At 37.2% G+C, this 17377-nt stretch overlaps 1 protein-coding gene across 1 annotated transcript in view; it reads right to left on the bottom strand.

Annotated features, from left to right (window-relative positions):
• Positions 1-17377, bottom strand: part of CAP2 (cyclase associated actin cytoskeleton regulatory protein 2) — a 120858-nt gene that overhangs the window by 25619 nt on the left and 77862 nt on the right. The window contains exons 5-7 of the mRNA XM_016155878.2: positions 11732-11875; positions 11311-11396; positions 7728-7833 (exon numbers count right to left, since the gene is read on the bottom strand). Coding sequence (XP_016011364.2) covers positions 7728-7833; positions 11311-11396; positions 11732-11875 — 336 coding nt within the window. The remainder of the gene's footprint in view (positions 1-7727; positions 7834-11310; positions 11397-11731; positions 11876-17377) is intronic.

Genomic DNA, 17377 nt, shown 5'->3' on the forward strand with positions numbered 1-17377 from the left:
GTAACTGCTTTATAAGGTAGAAAGTGCTAAGCATCATAAAATAAATAGATTTTAAGAAATATTATGGAGGTTCTGCAGAGGGAAAAGATAGCTTCCAGCTTGGGGCAGGACATGGTGATAAGCAGAGCAGGTCAGAGAGGCTTCTTGGAGAGCAGACCATTTAAAGTAGCCCGATGTGAAACAAGGAAGCAAGAGAATGGGGATTTCCAAAAGCAGGGGACATGAATGACGTCATCACAACAAACAAATGCAACTGAATCGTTAGCAGTCACACAAGAATTTACAGATCCATGTTGGTATTGTCTTTCTAAGCATTTCTTTCTGATGGAACACACTTGTTTAATAAAACTATCACTACTTAACACTTTCTTTTAGGATTGCCTTCAGATCTGTTTACATAAACATACACACCAAATAATCACTCATGACTTTGCACTCTGCTCCCTTCGACTGAAAAGAATATTACATGAAACCTCTCCAAAGACGGTCTCAATCAATGGCTTTTCACCATTTGAAAAGATCAAACTCACTTTAGAAAAAAGAAAGATTTGCTACAACTTAGTATCCCAAAAAGGATGAACCAAAGGTTTTACCTGCCACTGCCCTTTCTCAGTGGGGAGGGAAAGGAAGATGGATAAAGCTATTCAGCTATGGAGGTGATTACTGGGAGGCCCAGTCTCAGAAAATGGTGGGGGTGCTGAGGGAGTGGAGGCTGAGAGGCTGGAGCTGGAGGCACGGGACCTGAGCGGTGAATGAGAACATTGGATGCCCAGTGTGGCTCCCTCTAGGCTGGGACTGAAGGCCAAGTTCACTCAAAGTCTCCTATCCAGGCCTCCCAGCTCTGCTCTGGGGAGCACCTCTGCCTGCACCCACATCACTATCTCCTGATTTTCCTAAGAGAAGAGTGGGCAACAGGGCACCCCCAGTTACACCACTGTCTTCAATGTTATCCATTAAAGAATTTTAAATAAGCACATCTTAATTAAAATATTCTTGAGGTGATGGTTTAAATAAATTAGAAACATATATTAACTTGCTGGCCTTCAGGTTTAGAGTTTGAGTTCTTGGTTATGAAAACGTTCTAGCAAATAAAATAATCTGATTGTTAAAGTAGGGAGTTTTAAAAGGAACTACTGTTTTGATTTAGAGAGAGAAAGATTTAAACACTCTAAAAACATCTGTATTCTTATCAACTAACAATAAAACTCAAAGGTATTTATGAGATAATAAAAATAGTTCTAAATGTAAAAAGCTTTCTTAGAGCTTCATAGCACCACTAACTCTAAACTATTGTGTATAAAATTGTAGATATTTCTTTTTGACCTACACTTATTCTACTGAAGCTATAGTACAGGTAAAAATAAAAACCACAAATAATCCCAAAACTTCAAAAGGCAGAAATTGAAGCTACAAGCAGTAATCTATCAAACCAGGCAACTGGTCAATAAATAATCAAGAGATCATTACACAAAAACCTTCTTACTCCTTAATTCTATAAGCCTGCATCTACCTCTAACCCTCCCAAAATTGCTTTCTAAAGGTCACTGATAAAATAGATGGCAGCCTTTCTCCAATACTCTCCCCAGGTTGTCATAGTCGACAGTGGTAGCCACCCTGTCTTTCTTAGAGCTTGGAGACCCTTGACTCTTCTTTGTCTACTTGACCGATTTATACCATTTTCTAAACAGTGGTGTCCCCCAAGGTTTTATCTCCCATTGTATTCTTCGTTTCCCCATCCTCTCACTTATGTCACTATCATTTTTAGGTCTTCCCACCGCACTTCGGTGAATTTCAGACCTGCATTTCACCGACCTGCTATACCTCTCCATCTCAACAGATGTCTCTGTTTCACCTGTGCCCCGAACACACCATGTGAATATTTTTCTTGTTCCTGTGCTAACTCTTCCTGTTGATTTCCCTGTTTCTATGGATGTTATTATGATTCTCCCAGACTTCCAGATTGAAAACTTTGGGTTTAGATTTGATATCTCTTTCCCTCTCTCTGTCTTTTTCCTTTGTCTATTCCATCTGGGTGTCTACTTCATCTCTTTCTGCATTGCCATTGTCACACTCCAGGTCACATATTAACTACCCTCCCCCTAGCCATCCTCTAGTTGCCTAACATGAACCAGGGCCTCTAATCTCTTCCCTTTTCCATCTGTCTTGCACAATTCCTAAATCATTATTTACAGTGTGTAACTTTCTGCCTAAAAATCTTATGATGAAGGGGGAAAAAAAAACCATGCACACCACATACAGACCCAATTTCTTAGAATAACGCATAAAGATTTCATCACCTGGCCCCAATTAGCCTTTCTGGCCTCACTCAGCTTTCTTGCCACATTCGGCTCTATAAAACTACCAGCTTTTCCCTCAAAGTACTTTGTTCACATCTTATGTGCATGCGCAGAATTCTCTGATCAGATTTGCCCTCTTCTTTACTGTCTGCCTAGTCATTCTTCAAGACCCAAATCAAATGTCAGCTCCTTTATTGCCCTTCTTGCTTACTCAGGAGTCTAATTAGCAAGGTGTATTTCCATCAAGCCTTATATTGTTTTACTTATTTTTGCACCATAATTAAAATGTTCTGCTTGATGGCAAAAACTGCAGCATAAATATAATGCCTGTTGTGTGCTCTGTATGTGGTAGGTAGCAATAAATATTTATTAAATAAATTAAAGAGGAAAAATAAATGATCCCCTTTGAGTCTCGCTCAAATTGGACTCCTCAGGTCCAACTTGAATATACCAGAGCAATGTTTTTTGAACTTTAATATGCATATAAATCACCTGGGACAATTTTGTTAAAACGTGGGTTCTGATTCAGAAGGTCCATGGTGGGGCCTGAGATTCTGCGTTTCTAACAAGTTCCCAGGTTGCTGCAGGCCGAAGAACTACACTACACTATAGGATTGAGTGTACCCCATGTTTTCCTGGTCTGTGTTGTTCACCTACCTCTGCACCTACCTCCAGGATGCTGCTCACCCTGTTCTATCATGTCCTGCTGTTTATATATTCTTCAGCTAGAATGCATTTCAGTAGACAGGAACTGCGTCTACTGTGTCATATATCCACCTTTGTATTCTTAGCACCTTGCCCAGAGTCTGGAGCACAGTAGGTGCTTAATTATGTAGTCTCTTTCAGGTTGAACTCACAGCCATTTCCAACCTAACTCCATTATCTGTGCATTCGGAGCTCGTTTTTCAGTCAATGACATTCCTAACTCCTCCTGAGCAGCCTAGATCTCTTCCACAGGTAAATGAAAGGAATTGGCTACCCAAAGCCCCCCAAAGAAGCTAAAAACCCAAAAGCAATTAAGTAGACTGAAGATAGCTGTGGTCAGATGGGCACTCTCTGTAGCCACAGAGATCCATGAGTTTTGCGATTCAGACAAGTGACACCATCCCAGGCTATTCGCTTTGATTAATAAACCTAAGACATAGATTTGGAACGAATTTAAAGTATTGTGTGTTAAAAGGTTGTATCATATGTACCTTGGACTTTTTGTAAATAAATGTTTGTATAAACTGCCAAAAAGTAGGAAAAATGATTATTAAATATTTTTTTCTTTAAAAATACACAAACTAATTCTGGTTATAGTTCTAAATGAAAATTTAGATATAGAAGATTTGAGTTTTTGCTTATAAAATCGAGAGGAAGCCAGAGCAGCCAGAAGACTTGAAAACTTAAAGACATACATATTTAATGACATGCTACAGAGTCTACATTATTTATAATGTCAGAATACCCTCTGGCTGAATTTTAATTTGATCACAAGTGAACTTAACTTTTCACTTCGTTAATGGACATTTGGCCTTTACATTGAGAAATAAGTTGAAAAGAAATATCTACTTGGAAGAAAAGAAGTGATCCGAAAGTGCCTTGCTTTGAGAAAAATGAAACCTCACCTCGACTATAATTGCAACCATTCTAAACTATTTGTATTTCCTAGAGGTTCAGTGGAGGATAAGATAGATGACAATTGATGTATAGGGTAGATTTTTAAAATCCTCTTTATTAGCAGAAAGAATTGCATCACCACTACATAAGACTTTATACACATCTATACATACGCAGTTCTATTCTACTCTACAAATAATTATACCCCGGTTTGTGTCCAAAGCTAAAGTAATTCAGAAAGACAAAAATCTGTCAACAAGTTTAACACCAGAAAGTTAAGAAAACAACCACATTTTAATCTATTTATGGAATTCTTTTCATGTCCTTTTCGTGGCCAGATCCATACAGAATAGAATAATAGTTGGATAGGATAGTTGGAATGCTGATCTAGACAATTCATAGAAAAAAATCAGTTATTTTGGTATTACAAGTGTGAAGATCAGGCCTTAGTCTTTCAGCTTCAGTTATCTTCTTTTCGGGAACCATCAATGCATGAATATAATATGAATATTACAAATCTGACCAACTGCAAGGGATACTAATAAAAAACCGTGCCTCTGTTGGGTTCCTGCCAAAAGATCAATTTATTCCACAAAGTGCATTTGAGACCCGGCACCAAGGAAACCAAGTAAATGAATATGAAAAAGAGTTCCTAACAACTAAACTAACTCAAAACTGCAAGAAGTTTTCTGGTGTAGTCCTTCTAGTGCACAGTCGTATTGCAGAAAAGCTGACAGAAACGAGAAGATTCCATTGGCCACGAGAACAAGACATTCCAGATGGATTATTCCACACCTGCTTTGTCCTCCGAAAGCTACTCCCAACCCCATGTTAGTGTACACACACACACACACACACACACACACACACACACACACAGACTCTCGCCAATCACTGAAATATCGCTGGCCTCAAAAATTTTACATTTCACCGTGACAACTGAAGCGAGCAACAGTTGTCTGCCACAGCTGCAGTCTGAACGCAAAGGTTAGGAGGTGGGAGAAGGCAAATACAGTTCCAACTGCCAACTCAGGGGGAATAGTTCTTTCGTAGAGCAATGTGCCCTTGGAAACTCAGTCTTGAGCAGCATGCAGTTTAGTCACTAAAAACCCCATCGAGCGCAAATCTCAAAATCCAATTTGAAAAAAAATTTCTCAAAATATTTGAAATTTAGATTTTAAAGTAAAAACTATAATTAAAAAAATTTCATAGCTTTTTTTTTTACCCGAAACCTTAGAAGAGGAGAAAACTATCAGGAAATAGGTTTCTATGTATATGTCTTAAAGTTTATCAAAAGATTTTATACATATGATATCATATCTGAAATGACATTTTCTTACCATAATCATTCCTCACTTTTAATATCTGGCAAAACTTTATCATACTACTCTTCCATTAAGAAAGTGAAGTAGATGCTCTGCTTTATGATGATTATCATTTTGAATAGAATTTTCCCATAGTTTGACATGTGCTCAATAAATAATAACTCTCATTATTATTATGGCAATGCTGCCCAATGCATGCTCTACGAATCATTTGTAATTTACATAAATAAACCATTTATGCTTTATAATATGTTTTTCAAAATATGGGATGTATAGGTCATTAGTGGGTAGAAAAATCAATTTCTGGGTCTCAGCCAGAATTTTATAAAAAATGAAATAAAATAGAAAAGGAAATATCTGAATGTATTTCATATGATGAGAGAAAGTATTTTCTTTTGAAATTTGTTTTAGTATTATGGGTAAGGTGTATGTGTGGGTAAAATGCATCTCTTACTATAGATTATCTTAAAAGTTTAAAAGTCACTATTACAAGGCATATATTTCTAATGAACATAATGAAAATACAAGTATTCACTCTAGAGCAAAGGAAAGCAACTGCATTTATTTTTCTATAATTAATAATCAGTTCTTTTTTATATTCAAATAATTACTCAGCTTTGTACATTGCATTAAAGGTATTCAAGCCATTTAAAGGTAATTTTCTATTCATTTTCCATGGGCACCGTTAAAGAATTAATAGGTTAGCATTTGTTGACATGATGATTTCCCACAAATGGATTCTCATTCCTTTTCTATTTATCTACCATGAAATAATAAGACACCCAAGGACTCTTGATGTTTAGTTTGTTATTCTCCCATGATCTCCATGGCAAACATGTGACAATTCTTTAGGGCAAACTAATATGTCACAAAGGAGCACCTCACTGGAAATGTATGAAAAATAATTCCAATTAGTCTACACGAACACCCACCTATATCCACACATACCCTCTGTATTAAAACCCTCCAAATGTTTATGAACTCTATTCTCAAAAATCATAATGTTGTGGAAAGAAGAAAATAATCAACTTATTCGATCTTGTACTGTGCATTTCACCTTATGGAGAAAATAGGCAAAGTAGAAAATAAAAAGTTTCATTCTTTGGGGGTCAATGTTAACATTTGTACAAGTGTTTGGAAACAAATGCAGAAGTCCTACTTTCTCTTGAAGAATCACAAACTCTGCTTTGATATTATCTACTGTGTTCAAGATTCTACAAGCAGCATTCAGAATGAGGGTTAGGTGCTGGAGTATGGCTCTCAGGAGAGTGTGGGGTTCTACCCTTGAACAGAACTCACAGATATGCCACTTCATCTTCTCAGTGTTTATTCCAGTTAGAACATTTCCTGTGACCACCAAAAGGTAACATTCATTTCTAATGGAAGGCATTTTCCATGAGAAGCATTTCCCAAACAAGTGTACAGTCTTAAAAGGGCAAGAAAAATTCTAAGAGACCCCTGACTCACAATTTAGTCCAAACTATTTACTACGTACTTATTCTGTGCCAGGTATTACCTTAGGGGCTGGAGTTTCCAGTAGAGTGAGGGGGTCAAAAAGCACACAAAAAATTATAGTTCTGTATGCTAAGGGCTATGATTGAGGTATACTCAAGTTATGAAGGAGGCATAGAAGGGAGCCATCCATTCTAGACAGAGAGCTGATGGAGATCGATGGATGTTTCTTAGAAAGATGATGTTGAAGCTGCATCTTGGACAAGAGGGAAAGGTACTTTCCCCAGGGAACTCAGGCCATACAGCACGATATTTGTTTGGGACATTGCAAAAAAGGCTAAAAGCACATTTAACTTGCAAATATTGAAACGACAACAATTTGATTTGTTTGACCTAAGCAATGCATGTGTTCAGGATTCCACAAGTAGTCTGGCAGTGCTGGGAGGCAGCGGGATGAGGGAAGATAGGAGAGAAGGCAGAAGGAGAAGGCAAAGGTCAGATCAACATCTCACGTGGGACTGAAAGTGGGAACAGACACAGGCTGAGATTTTAACCCAGGATTAGAATTGCCTAAGTCTTCGAAAATATAATTCAATAAACTTTAAAACACTGAAATTAAAAAAAAAATCGAAAAGACATTTTATTCATAACTCTATCTTCTTGAAATTAATAACAATTTCAAATCTTTCTGTAAACTTCAATTTTTATCATACAGTTTCTTAATGTAGATGTCATTTTAGTACCCACAAACTTATGGACTCTATCACTTAACAGACCAGCAAATCATTTCCCATGTAATTATCATACGTTATTTTTAATGGTTGTAGAGTGTTTCATTGTGTTCTTACCATAAATGACTTAACTATTTTCTTTCTGTATGTCATGTAGGCAGTTTCTAGATTTTCTTGTGATGAATGACATTTTCATAAAGTCTCTACATGTATATTTTATATTATGTTTTCCTTGAGGTAAATTCTATATTACTAGGCAACCATGAATAAATATTTTAATGGCACTTTGTTATCCAGGTGGAAGAGAGTTTGGTACTTACTGTTTTGCTCCAAGTAAGGCCTGTAGTGTGATGTTCCTTGATGTATGCTTGAAGCTCACTCCAGATGTTCAAATACGACTTCACCCAATCCACGTGGCGTAAATCACTTTGTTATAAAAGAGAGCGGACAAGAGTGGGTTTAGGACCTAAAATAACATTTTTTAAAAATTGGGTGGTGGGGAACATAATAATCTAGTAACTAAGGCTCCATATGATCCGAGAGCAATTATATTTCTAGTCCAGTCAATGTGAACTGATTTCAAAGAGAACCCTGAAAGGAAGTGGTCCAGGTCTCTCCTGAGAGAAGCTAAATGCCCTGAGCTCCAGATATGAAGCCGAGAGGACCACAAACGGGAATCCCACAGAACCAAGTCAATTCAGGTCATGTCCTCTTGTCACTTCAAATGGGGAGACGAATGTGGAGAGGAGACCATTCCTTTTTGTATTGCTTCTGATGCAAAGTGAACATTGTGCTTTCAGGAAGGAGAATGGTATTGACAACAAAAACAGTTCTTTGGTTTGTTTTCTAATAATTTGGTTGGATTATTCAGTTGAAAGTGTAACCAAATTGGATAATTTTAGACTGAAGAAGTTGTAAGAAAAAGGATTTCTTACAAGTGGATAGCACTCTAAAGGGATATTCACTTAAATTACCTTAATTTGGTACTTATAATGAAAATGCAGGTCAGGCAGGGTATTACCAGCATTTTTATCCCAATTCTACTGAACCAAGATGTAGTAAAATGCTTACCTTTTATCACAGGATTAACACACAGGACTGAGAGAACTATTAAAATATTAAACTTATGATAGGGAAAAGTAGCTTCATTTCCTTTGGATACATTATTTTTTCTACTTTGAATGAAGTACTAGTAAATGAGATAATGATGAAATCTCAGTTAACAAAAATTTAATCATGAACCCAGGTCATTAATCTGAAGATAATCACTGAAGGAAATCTCTGTTATTAAAGTTCTTGTCAATAATGACTTTTCTCTAAACATATTACATTTTGTTGTCCTTGAAAAGCTCCAAGCACCACCAGCATGTTTAGATTCTATTGCATTAGGTCATGCCACTTAAGAAAAGTGGAAAAGGGGAACTGAAATCATAATTATCCTCCTCTCAAAGAGGAAAACATGTGAATGTAGTTTTATTCTACATTTTTATATTTAGAGATTATATCAATCAAATCTGTGAAAAATCTTGCTGTTACTTTCTCTCGCTTTCCCAGTTAAAACCTAAAAGGCTAAGTATAGCTCCACAGTCTCTCATATCGGTTTCCTTATCCTGTGGGGTTTTTTGAGGGTCTTAGTACAGTGTCCTTCACATAGGAGATAGTATATACAACAGCTATTATTAGAGCACTAAAATCATTTCAAAATAAATGTACCTACATATTTCTACACATGGTCATTTAATACATATATGCACATGTGTACACATGTGTATGTTCATACAATATACAAATATGTCTGTAGATATTATAGAAATGTCAGGCTATACTTTCTATTTAAAAATTTAACAGGTGGTGAAGTCCAAATATGTATAGGGAAACTCATTTTCCTTTTAAGTATTACAGTATGATTTTGACCTAAAGAAAGTTATAGCAACATTTTAATAAGGAATAACAATAGAGTGTCTTTTAGCCTGAAGTCAATCTCTAAGAGAAAACACATTGAGGGGGATCCAACTACCCGGCCTTAGTTTTCATTTACCCTGAAGCCATGGCAAGGGCATATGATTTTAATGATCATGACTCAGAGAGGTCATACCTTTATAAAGTCAAAACAATTAACTTGCTCTATTCATTTATGGAAAAAGAGCCCAACAACCAGTCAACCCAGTTGTAAGGGCTGCAAAGACGCAGACTCCACCACCCACAGCCCTTTTGTTTAAACCACAAGGAAGCCTGACTCAACTCCTCTACCCATGGGCCTGTCTGCAGGTAGGCAGCAATGAGTGGCAGAGGACGGCGACAACCCGCGGCCAGCATTGAGCCCACAGAGTGAAGGCACAGCTGGACTGGGCGCACTGATAAGTGAGTGTTAAATGGATGATGTGCAGTATTCTGCTTCTGTCAGGTTGCCACCCCCGGAAGTTCAACTGGTGGCTGGGAGCGAAGTGAATGAGTCCACACCTCTAGCTGCATTTCCTGGTCCATTAAGTGTAATTGAGTTGTCCTTGATGCTGCCAGAAGTACATTTTCCACTCAATAGCTGACATCAAAGGGCAAATACTGGACTCTATTTAATGTGTGTACAAAAAAGTGGAAAATCACAAGCCTCCTTGCTATGCTGCCACCTGGAGAGAATCACTCACACCCTTGGCCCCTTCATACCCTCAAGTAGGGACTGGGGGAAGGACAGGAACCGATGACCTGAGATAAGAACAAAAATGACCTCCAAGGGTGACTAGTAAAAAGGCAGAGGCCTATGGGGTACCTAAGGTGTCCTGAATAGGCATGTATAGGTGTGTGTCTGTATATCTTGGGGTGGGGGGAAAGATTAAGTACAGAAGATCTTTTATGATGTGGAAGTCCCTATGGGTGAATGTTCATGCCGACATATTTTTATGTCCAGGTTTTGGAACTTAAATTTATTCTTTCCTACACTGTTATTTTTATGTGGCTGTCTCACATTTTTGATGCATTTTCTCATTCAATTTATACAATTCTATAGTCTCTAATACAACAGGGCAGTATCTAGAGTTTCGTCATTGGAAACAGTTGCCTCACCCACAGTTCTCAGGGCGCAGAAAGTGTGTTACTTTAACTGCTTTAAGCAAAGTTCCTTTGAGGTAGAACAGGAAAGAGGCACACTGATGTCTCCTAAAGCTGCCCGTAAAAGCTACAAGACCTGTTTTGCCAACGTGGAATGAGTAAGGGAGTGGAGCACTGTAGCTTAGGAGTCTCTCCGTTTGGTTCCATTTTCCATTCTAACCCCAGTTTAAGTCCCTCTAGGATCAATAATTTGTACTGTAGAATGCAGTGGTTTTTAAATTGGTTCTTCTGGCAGGCAAAATCCCTTGGTTCAGATTCATCTGTCCTTCCAACAGTACTCTGAATGGTCAGTATTCTTATAAATGCCTCTCTGTCCACCCCAATTGTATTTCATCTTAATGCAATCTTTCTGCTCAGTGGCCTGGTTTATTGTCTCATCTGATTGGCATTCTTCATATATACTTCATTTCTAGATTCCTCTTTTCTTCTCTCTGCTCACCCACAAACTCTTATTTTGACAATGTAAAAGTTTTGTGACCATACAGGGCTGGTCTATCACAAACTGTCAGAGAGCTCTCTCATTATTATGATAATATGTAATAGAGGACATGAATTTAAGTGGGGAGAGTTTATTAATTGCAAGAGAATTGAGGCAGATTTTCTAAAACACACATATTATCTGGATAACTGATTTCACTTTGCACTTTGCTTTACTTGCAAAGACGAGGTATTTCTTTAATGTTTATAGTAAAGTAGTTAACAGCCTTTGAAAAGAATCAGTAATGAACTATATTAAATTTTAGGGACAAATGTCTAACAATCAATCAACTGAAAATTTGGTCAGTAAAAGAAGGTACATACCTGTGTTTGTAGTCCTTCAAAACCCTGTTAGTGTAAAAGGTGGCAGCATCATTCATCTCCTTGACATAAGGACCAGGTTTGGGGGACTGAGAGAACAGGACCATCACCCAAGCATATAATGGAAAAAAAAATAGAATAAGAAAGAAAATGCCTTAAAGAAGAAGAAAAGCAATGGAGATGTTGACTTGAAAGTTGGAGGCACATTTTGCTCTGTAAAGATTGATTAAACACTTCCCACATTTTAGAACACAAAGCACTCACAACTTCAAACAGGGTAAAAAAGAGCTGCTACGTTCAGCCTGCACAGAATCTTCCCTCAGTGTAACAGACAGAGGACAAAGGAGCCTGAAAATAGCTATGGACTCTCTTAAACACTCCCAAAAGACGATAAGTGCGGGGGTAACGCTCCATCCGGACTCACCACAGCTATCCATCCAAGAGCAGGGATGCTTTCACTGACAGCTGAGAGATGGTTAAACATTGTACTGCCCCGGTTCCTTTCTCTGAAAGTCTGGATTTCCTGAATCTTTTCCGATATTGGTTTCAGCAGTGCAGCCACGTCATTCTGTAAGCAAACAGTGAACACTGTTACCAAGACAGAACAGAAGCAGAGAGCCTTTATCTACTTTGCCCTAAGCAGGAGTACTGGGTACTTGCCATTTGTTGGGGACTTTCAAAATAGGATTTTCTTTTTCATTTTGGTAATACTGTATTTTTATTCTCTAAAATATGAAAATTGCACAAAGTTTTAACATTACTAACGCTGTCTCCTAAGACATGGAAACACCCCCAGCATATGATATAGCCCCTGTTTTAGAGAAACATGCATGGAACAGAGTGAATTGAGTGTAAATCAGTTGTATTTCCAAATGGAATGAACAGATCACACGACACAGTAACACAGATCTAAAATCGGGGTGGGTAGTGAGAGTTAGTAAAGGTTATCTTCCTGTTTCTGTGGGAAAACAATGTGACAGAGGTTCCTTGTTTTTACCAGAGTTACCATAAACCATGTGAAAAAGCGGAGATATTTCACTGAGGTTTTTTTTAAAGAAAATGTGATGGCTTGTAATATTTATAGTTACTTTAGTCTGGTTGGGCCTTCTACAGCATCCCTGGTCAACCTGGCCAATGACTACTGGTCACTTTCATTTCTGATTAGTTCAACAACTGATTTCTCCTTCAAAATCACGTGATCTGAGTTATGAAGCATCACAGTGATAAACACCTACCCTTGGCATTCTCTACTTTCTTTGGTTTTGAAGAGCAGATACAAAGTTATCTAATTTTTTGTGTATGTGCTCCAAAGAAACAGCAAGTCTTGTGTGTCAGCTTTGTAAAAGCAGTTGAAGAGGCTTGAGCAGTATTTTACTAAATCTCATTAGGAGGAAATAAAATAGAAAAGCCCCTTAAGGCTCTTTAATTTCTCTAATCAAGACTTCAGAGTAAAGTGTCCAGCCTTGGCTACATATTTAAATCACCTGTGAGCTTTCACAAACAGAGGCCTGGGTCCCACCCTCAGAGACTGATTCAATTGGTCTGGAGGTGGCCTGCGTTGGGGCCCCCCAGGTACAGAGTTTAATCACCGCTACAGTGGTGGCTTAACATCCCCAAAGTCTTTTCTACCAGGGACAGCAAACCATTAAGGAAGAAATTATGTTCAGCTGTGGCAGCTTCTGGACCTCATGTCTCTCTCTTAAACCCTGTGTATATCCTCCCCTAAAAGAAATCTATGTAAGAGCTTTGGAATTAGAATGACCTTGGTTTAAGTCCGCTCTATCACTTACTACCTATGTGGCCTTGAGCAAATTACTTAATCTGAGCCTTGGTCCCTTCATCTGTAAATCAGAGATAATAATACTTACAGCCTATGAGCTACAGAGACATGGCATATTAACTCTCTGGTATGTGAGCAGTATACAATAAGTGGAAGTAATTATCATTATTGCTATTATGAAATTAGCTCAGACTGAAGGTGAAAAGGATGTCCCCCTAATATGTGATATTCATTTGCTTCATAAATGACCGTATTTTTTTCAATTTTTAATTATAATATATATTAGTTTCAGATGTACAACATAGTGGTTAGACATTTATATAACATAAGAGATATCTCTTTGATAATTCTAGTTCCCACTGACACCATATGTAACTATTCAATATTACTGACTATATTCCATATGCTGTACTTTACATCCCCATGACTATTTTATAACTGTCAATTTTTACTTCTTAATTCCTTCATCTTTTTCACCTAGCCCCTCATACACCCTCCTATCTGGCAACCATCACTTGCTCTCTTGATCTATGTATGACTTTGTTTCTGTTTTGTTTGTTTATTTTGTTTTTTAGACTCCATGTATAAATGAAATAATATGGTATTTGTCTTTCTCTGTCTGACTCGCTTCACTTAGCATAATACCTTCTAGGTCCATCCATGTTGTCACAAATGATAAGATTTCATCCTTTTTTATGGCTGAGTAATATTCCACTGAATATATGTACCACCTCTTCTTTATTCAGTTGTCTATTGACAGGCACTCAGGTTGCTTCAATATCTTGGCTATTGTAAATAATGCTGCAATGAACATAGGGATGCCTATATCTTTTCAAATTAGTGTTTTGAATTTTTTCAGATAAATATCCGGAAGTAGGATTGCTGGGTCATATGGTAGTTCTATTTTTAATTTTTTGAGGAAACTCCATACCATTTTCCACAATGGTTGTACCAATTTGCAATCCCAAAACAGTGCACACCTTTGCCAACATTTGTTGATTTATTGATGATAGCCATTCTGACAGGTGTGAAGTGATATCTTATGTGGTTTTAATTTGCATTTCTCTGATGACGATGACTGTGTATTTAAGATAAGAGAGGTTCCAAATATAATACATGAAGGCTAAGAGGATTTTAGGGTTACAGGAATCTAAACTGGGTCATCTAGTTTAGCTTTTTGACAGACTCAATTGAGTAGGTCACAATCAGTATTTTAAAAAGTAGAACAGAATATAAAATATTAGAGGGCATTCATATGAGTAAGAATGAGTATTTTATGAACACTTGTTTCAGTTATATAGTGTGCATGTGTGTGTGTGTGTGTATACTGGGTTGCAAAATAAAATATACATCTTGTTATGAATTTCACAGAAGTTTGGGAATGTGATTCTAATCCAATTTTCTCATTTTACATAATTGGGATACAAGCTCAATGAGGTTACTTTACTAAGGCATGATCAGCTAGCAAGAGTTAGTAGAGCTGAAGCTAGAACCCAGTCTTCTGTGAGGTCCCAAGACAATTCTATACAGTACTGGATTACAGTTATTATAGAATTACAGTTAGCTCTTTACACATAGACTTCTTCTCTGCCAACAAGACTAGGGAGAGTTATTATGAAGAGATTAAGGGCTCAGGTCTGGAATGAGGCTATCTGGTCAAGTCCTTGGTCTCCAGTAAATAAGCTCTAAGACTTTCTAAAAATTACCAAACACGTCTACGATTCCATGATCTTATCTACAAAATAATGTCGATAATAGTACCAACTTCCCAGGGCTATTGTGAGGAGTAAATGAGAGAACAGGTCCACCCTTAGTGCAGAGTTAAGAACACTGTGGGTTCTCAACCAATGGCAGGTGATCTCTGAGGTATCTGCCAGTTAAAAAGTCTCTGAGTGACCAGAGTGACCAGAGTCACTGACCAGCTCATATCACTAACATACAAACACAAGGAGAGTGACTTCCTAATTGAACTATGCGGCTGGACAGAGACATGTTTTCATTTGGGAGAAACAAAAAGAAATACAACGGGAAAAAAGCCAAATGTTTTCAAAGTTCTCAGTGGACTTTTTAAATCTTCCATATTGAAGGAAGGGACAAGCAACAAAAGTAAATGCAGAAGCTAGCCAGGTCTTGTGAAAAATTCATGAATACCTTCCCACTTTCTCACTTTCCCTTCTGGCTATTACAAAGAAAAAATCTTATAGATTGGCATGAAGACCCGGCCAGGGTTGTTATGGCTGAATTATGTTTTTCCGAAATTTGTATGTTGAAGTCCTAATCTCTGGTACTTCAGAATGTGACGGTATTTGGAGGTAGGGCCTTTAAAGACGTAATTACGTTAAAATGAGGTCATTAGGATGGGCCCTAATTCAATATGACTGGTGTCCTCATGTAAAGGGGAAATTGGGACAGACATACAGGAAGAGGCTGAGAGAAGGTGGCATCTATAAGCCAAGGAGAGAGGCTTAAGGAGAAACAAACCCTGCTGACACCTTGATCTTGAACTTCCAGTCTCCAGAATTGTGTGAAATCAAATTTCTTTTGTTTAAGTCTCCCTGTCTGTGGTGCTTTGTTCTGGCAGCCTACACAAACTAATATAAGGGGTGAAATGACGGTATAGGAAAAGCAATAAATATCCTGAACCCTCAAACACAATAAAACAAATAAAAACCCTCTCTGCCTTAAACACAACCATTCCATGTCTGTAAATGGCTACTAAAAGTCAAGTTTAATTCCTCTCCCTGGAATCTTGCTCTTTAGAAAGCAAACATTTTTCTCTTCATTTTTATTCCAAATTCAACACCCAGTCAAAGGTGTGCTATTGATTTTCCCAAAAGACAGCTAATTTTTAATTTTAGCAAAACTACTAAAAAGAATCCTAATTTTCTCCAATGATTTGTTAAGCCATAATATTCTTTATGCAAAGATATTTTTGAGAAAGGCCAGGATATCCAAATTGTTGGTGAAATCTGGCTTATTGCCCCAAAGGGAAAACGAACCAGAAATCATATATTTACAATGTTAGATAGATTTATTAAGGCCATTTTTATTTATTTCTAACTTCCCAAGAACAAACTCTAAAGTCCAAGAAGACAGAGTATTCTGGAAGATATTTTATATTGGTTATCTGATGAAAACATTATAAAGATTGTGAAAGTTTCCTTCTGCCTTAGTCTGGCAATTGTGTGAAGAATTGTCTTCATTAAAAAAAAAAAAAAAAGCAATGCCAAGAGAATTAAGTTCAACGGTCATTTGCACAACCCTAATAAACAGTACAGCTTTTATTTTATGCCAATAGATTTCTCCTGTACTTTAAAGTAGGCTTACATTCTCCAGCTCATTCTGAACTTTCACAGCTGGAATCAAAAACATAGAAAGAATATTAAAGTTATGGTGTGATTTCCATCAAGGCTGATCATGTGGATGTCAGACAAAAAGCAAATAGGGAAGGTTATTAGTTTGAGGTACTTCTACCTATTTAAGTATTAAGCATGTATTAGGCATACTCCATAAATACAGGTTAAATTATACTGATGTCAATTAATACTGCAAAAGGCTTTTTTACTGATAGAAGAAGATAAATTAAGGAGGCACTCTGGGTTTTTTTTCAGTGGAATGCATTGGTGGTGGCTCCTTAGACATATCTAGAATCTAGTGTGCTTTGGAATGGCTTTAAATCAGTCAATTTTACATAGGTCTAGCTCAGATTATTTTTTAAATGTATCACTCATGTTTCTTCTAATCTGAGGGACATTTCCTTGAAAAGAAAATCATTTTTCAAGGCTCATGTGAAGATTAGCTAAAAAATCTGCCTCTGTCCCTCCCCAGATTTCCGTAGCTTTAACAGAAGGTGAAAAATGGCCAAAATGAAGGAGATACACGCCCAAACTGCAAGTTTCAGAAAATGTTTCCAAGGGCTATTTTAGCTTGATGGGATTGTACTTTGGAGAGTATTTCAGGACTTTATGACTTTAGTTTCTGCTTTAAAGTTGAAGAATTGAGACTCATTATCAGCGTCATCTCAGTTTAGCTCCAGAAATAATTGTTTTGCAGAAAGTAAAATTAAAAAGCTTTATCAGCGAGCTTTGTAGAAACTTTACCCAAAAAGGAAAACCAAATTCCCACTCATGCTGTTTTGTAAGGGATGGAAGAAACCCTGGGATTTGACCTCAAAGATGTGTCATTGATTAAAACAAAATAAGCCTTTTATTTCTGGAATCCAGGGTTCTTATGTAGTTTAGCATCAGGTAGAAAACGAATCAATCAATTATTATTTCTTTTAAAATAATT

This window comes from Rousettus aegyptiacus, unplaced genomic scaffold, assembly GCF_014176215.1.
Source record: "Rousettus aegyptiacus isolate mRouAeg1 unplaced genomic scaffold, mRouAeg1.p scaffold_m13_p_1, whole genome shotgun sequence".
Lineage (NCBI taxonomy): Eukaryota > Metazoa > Chordata > Mammalia > Chiroptera > Pteropodidae > Rousettus > Rousettus aegyptiacus.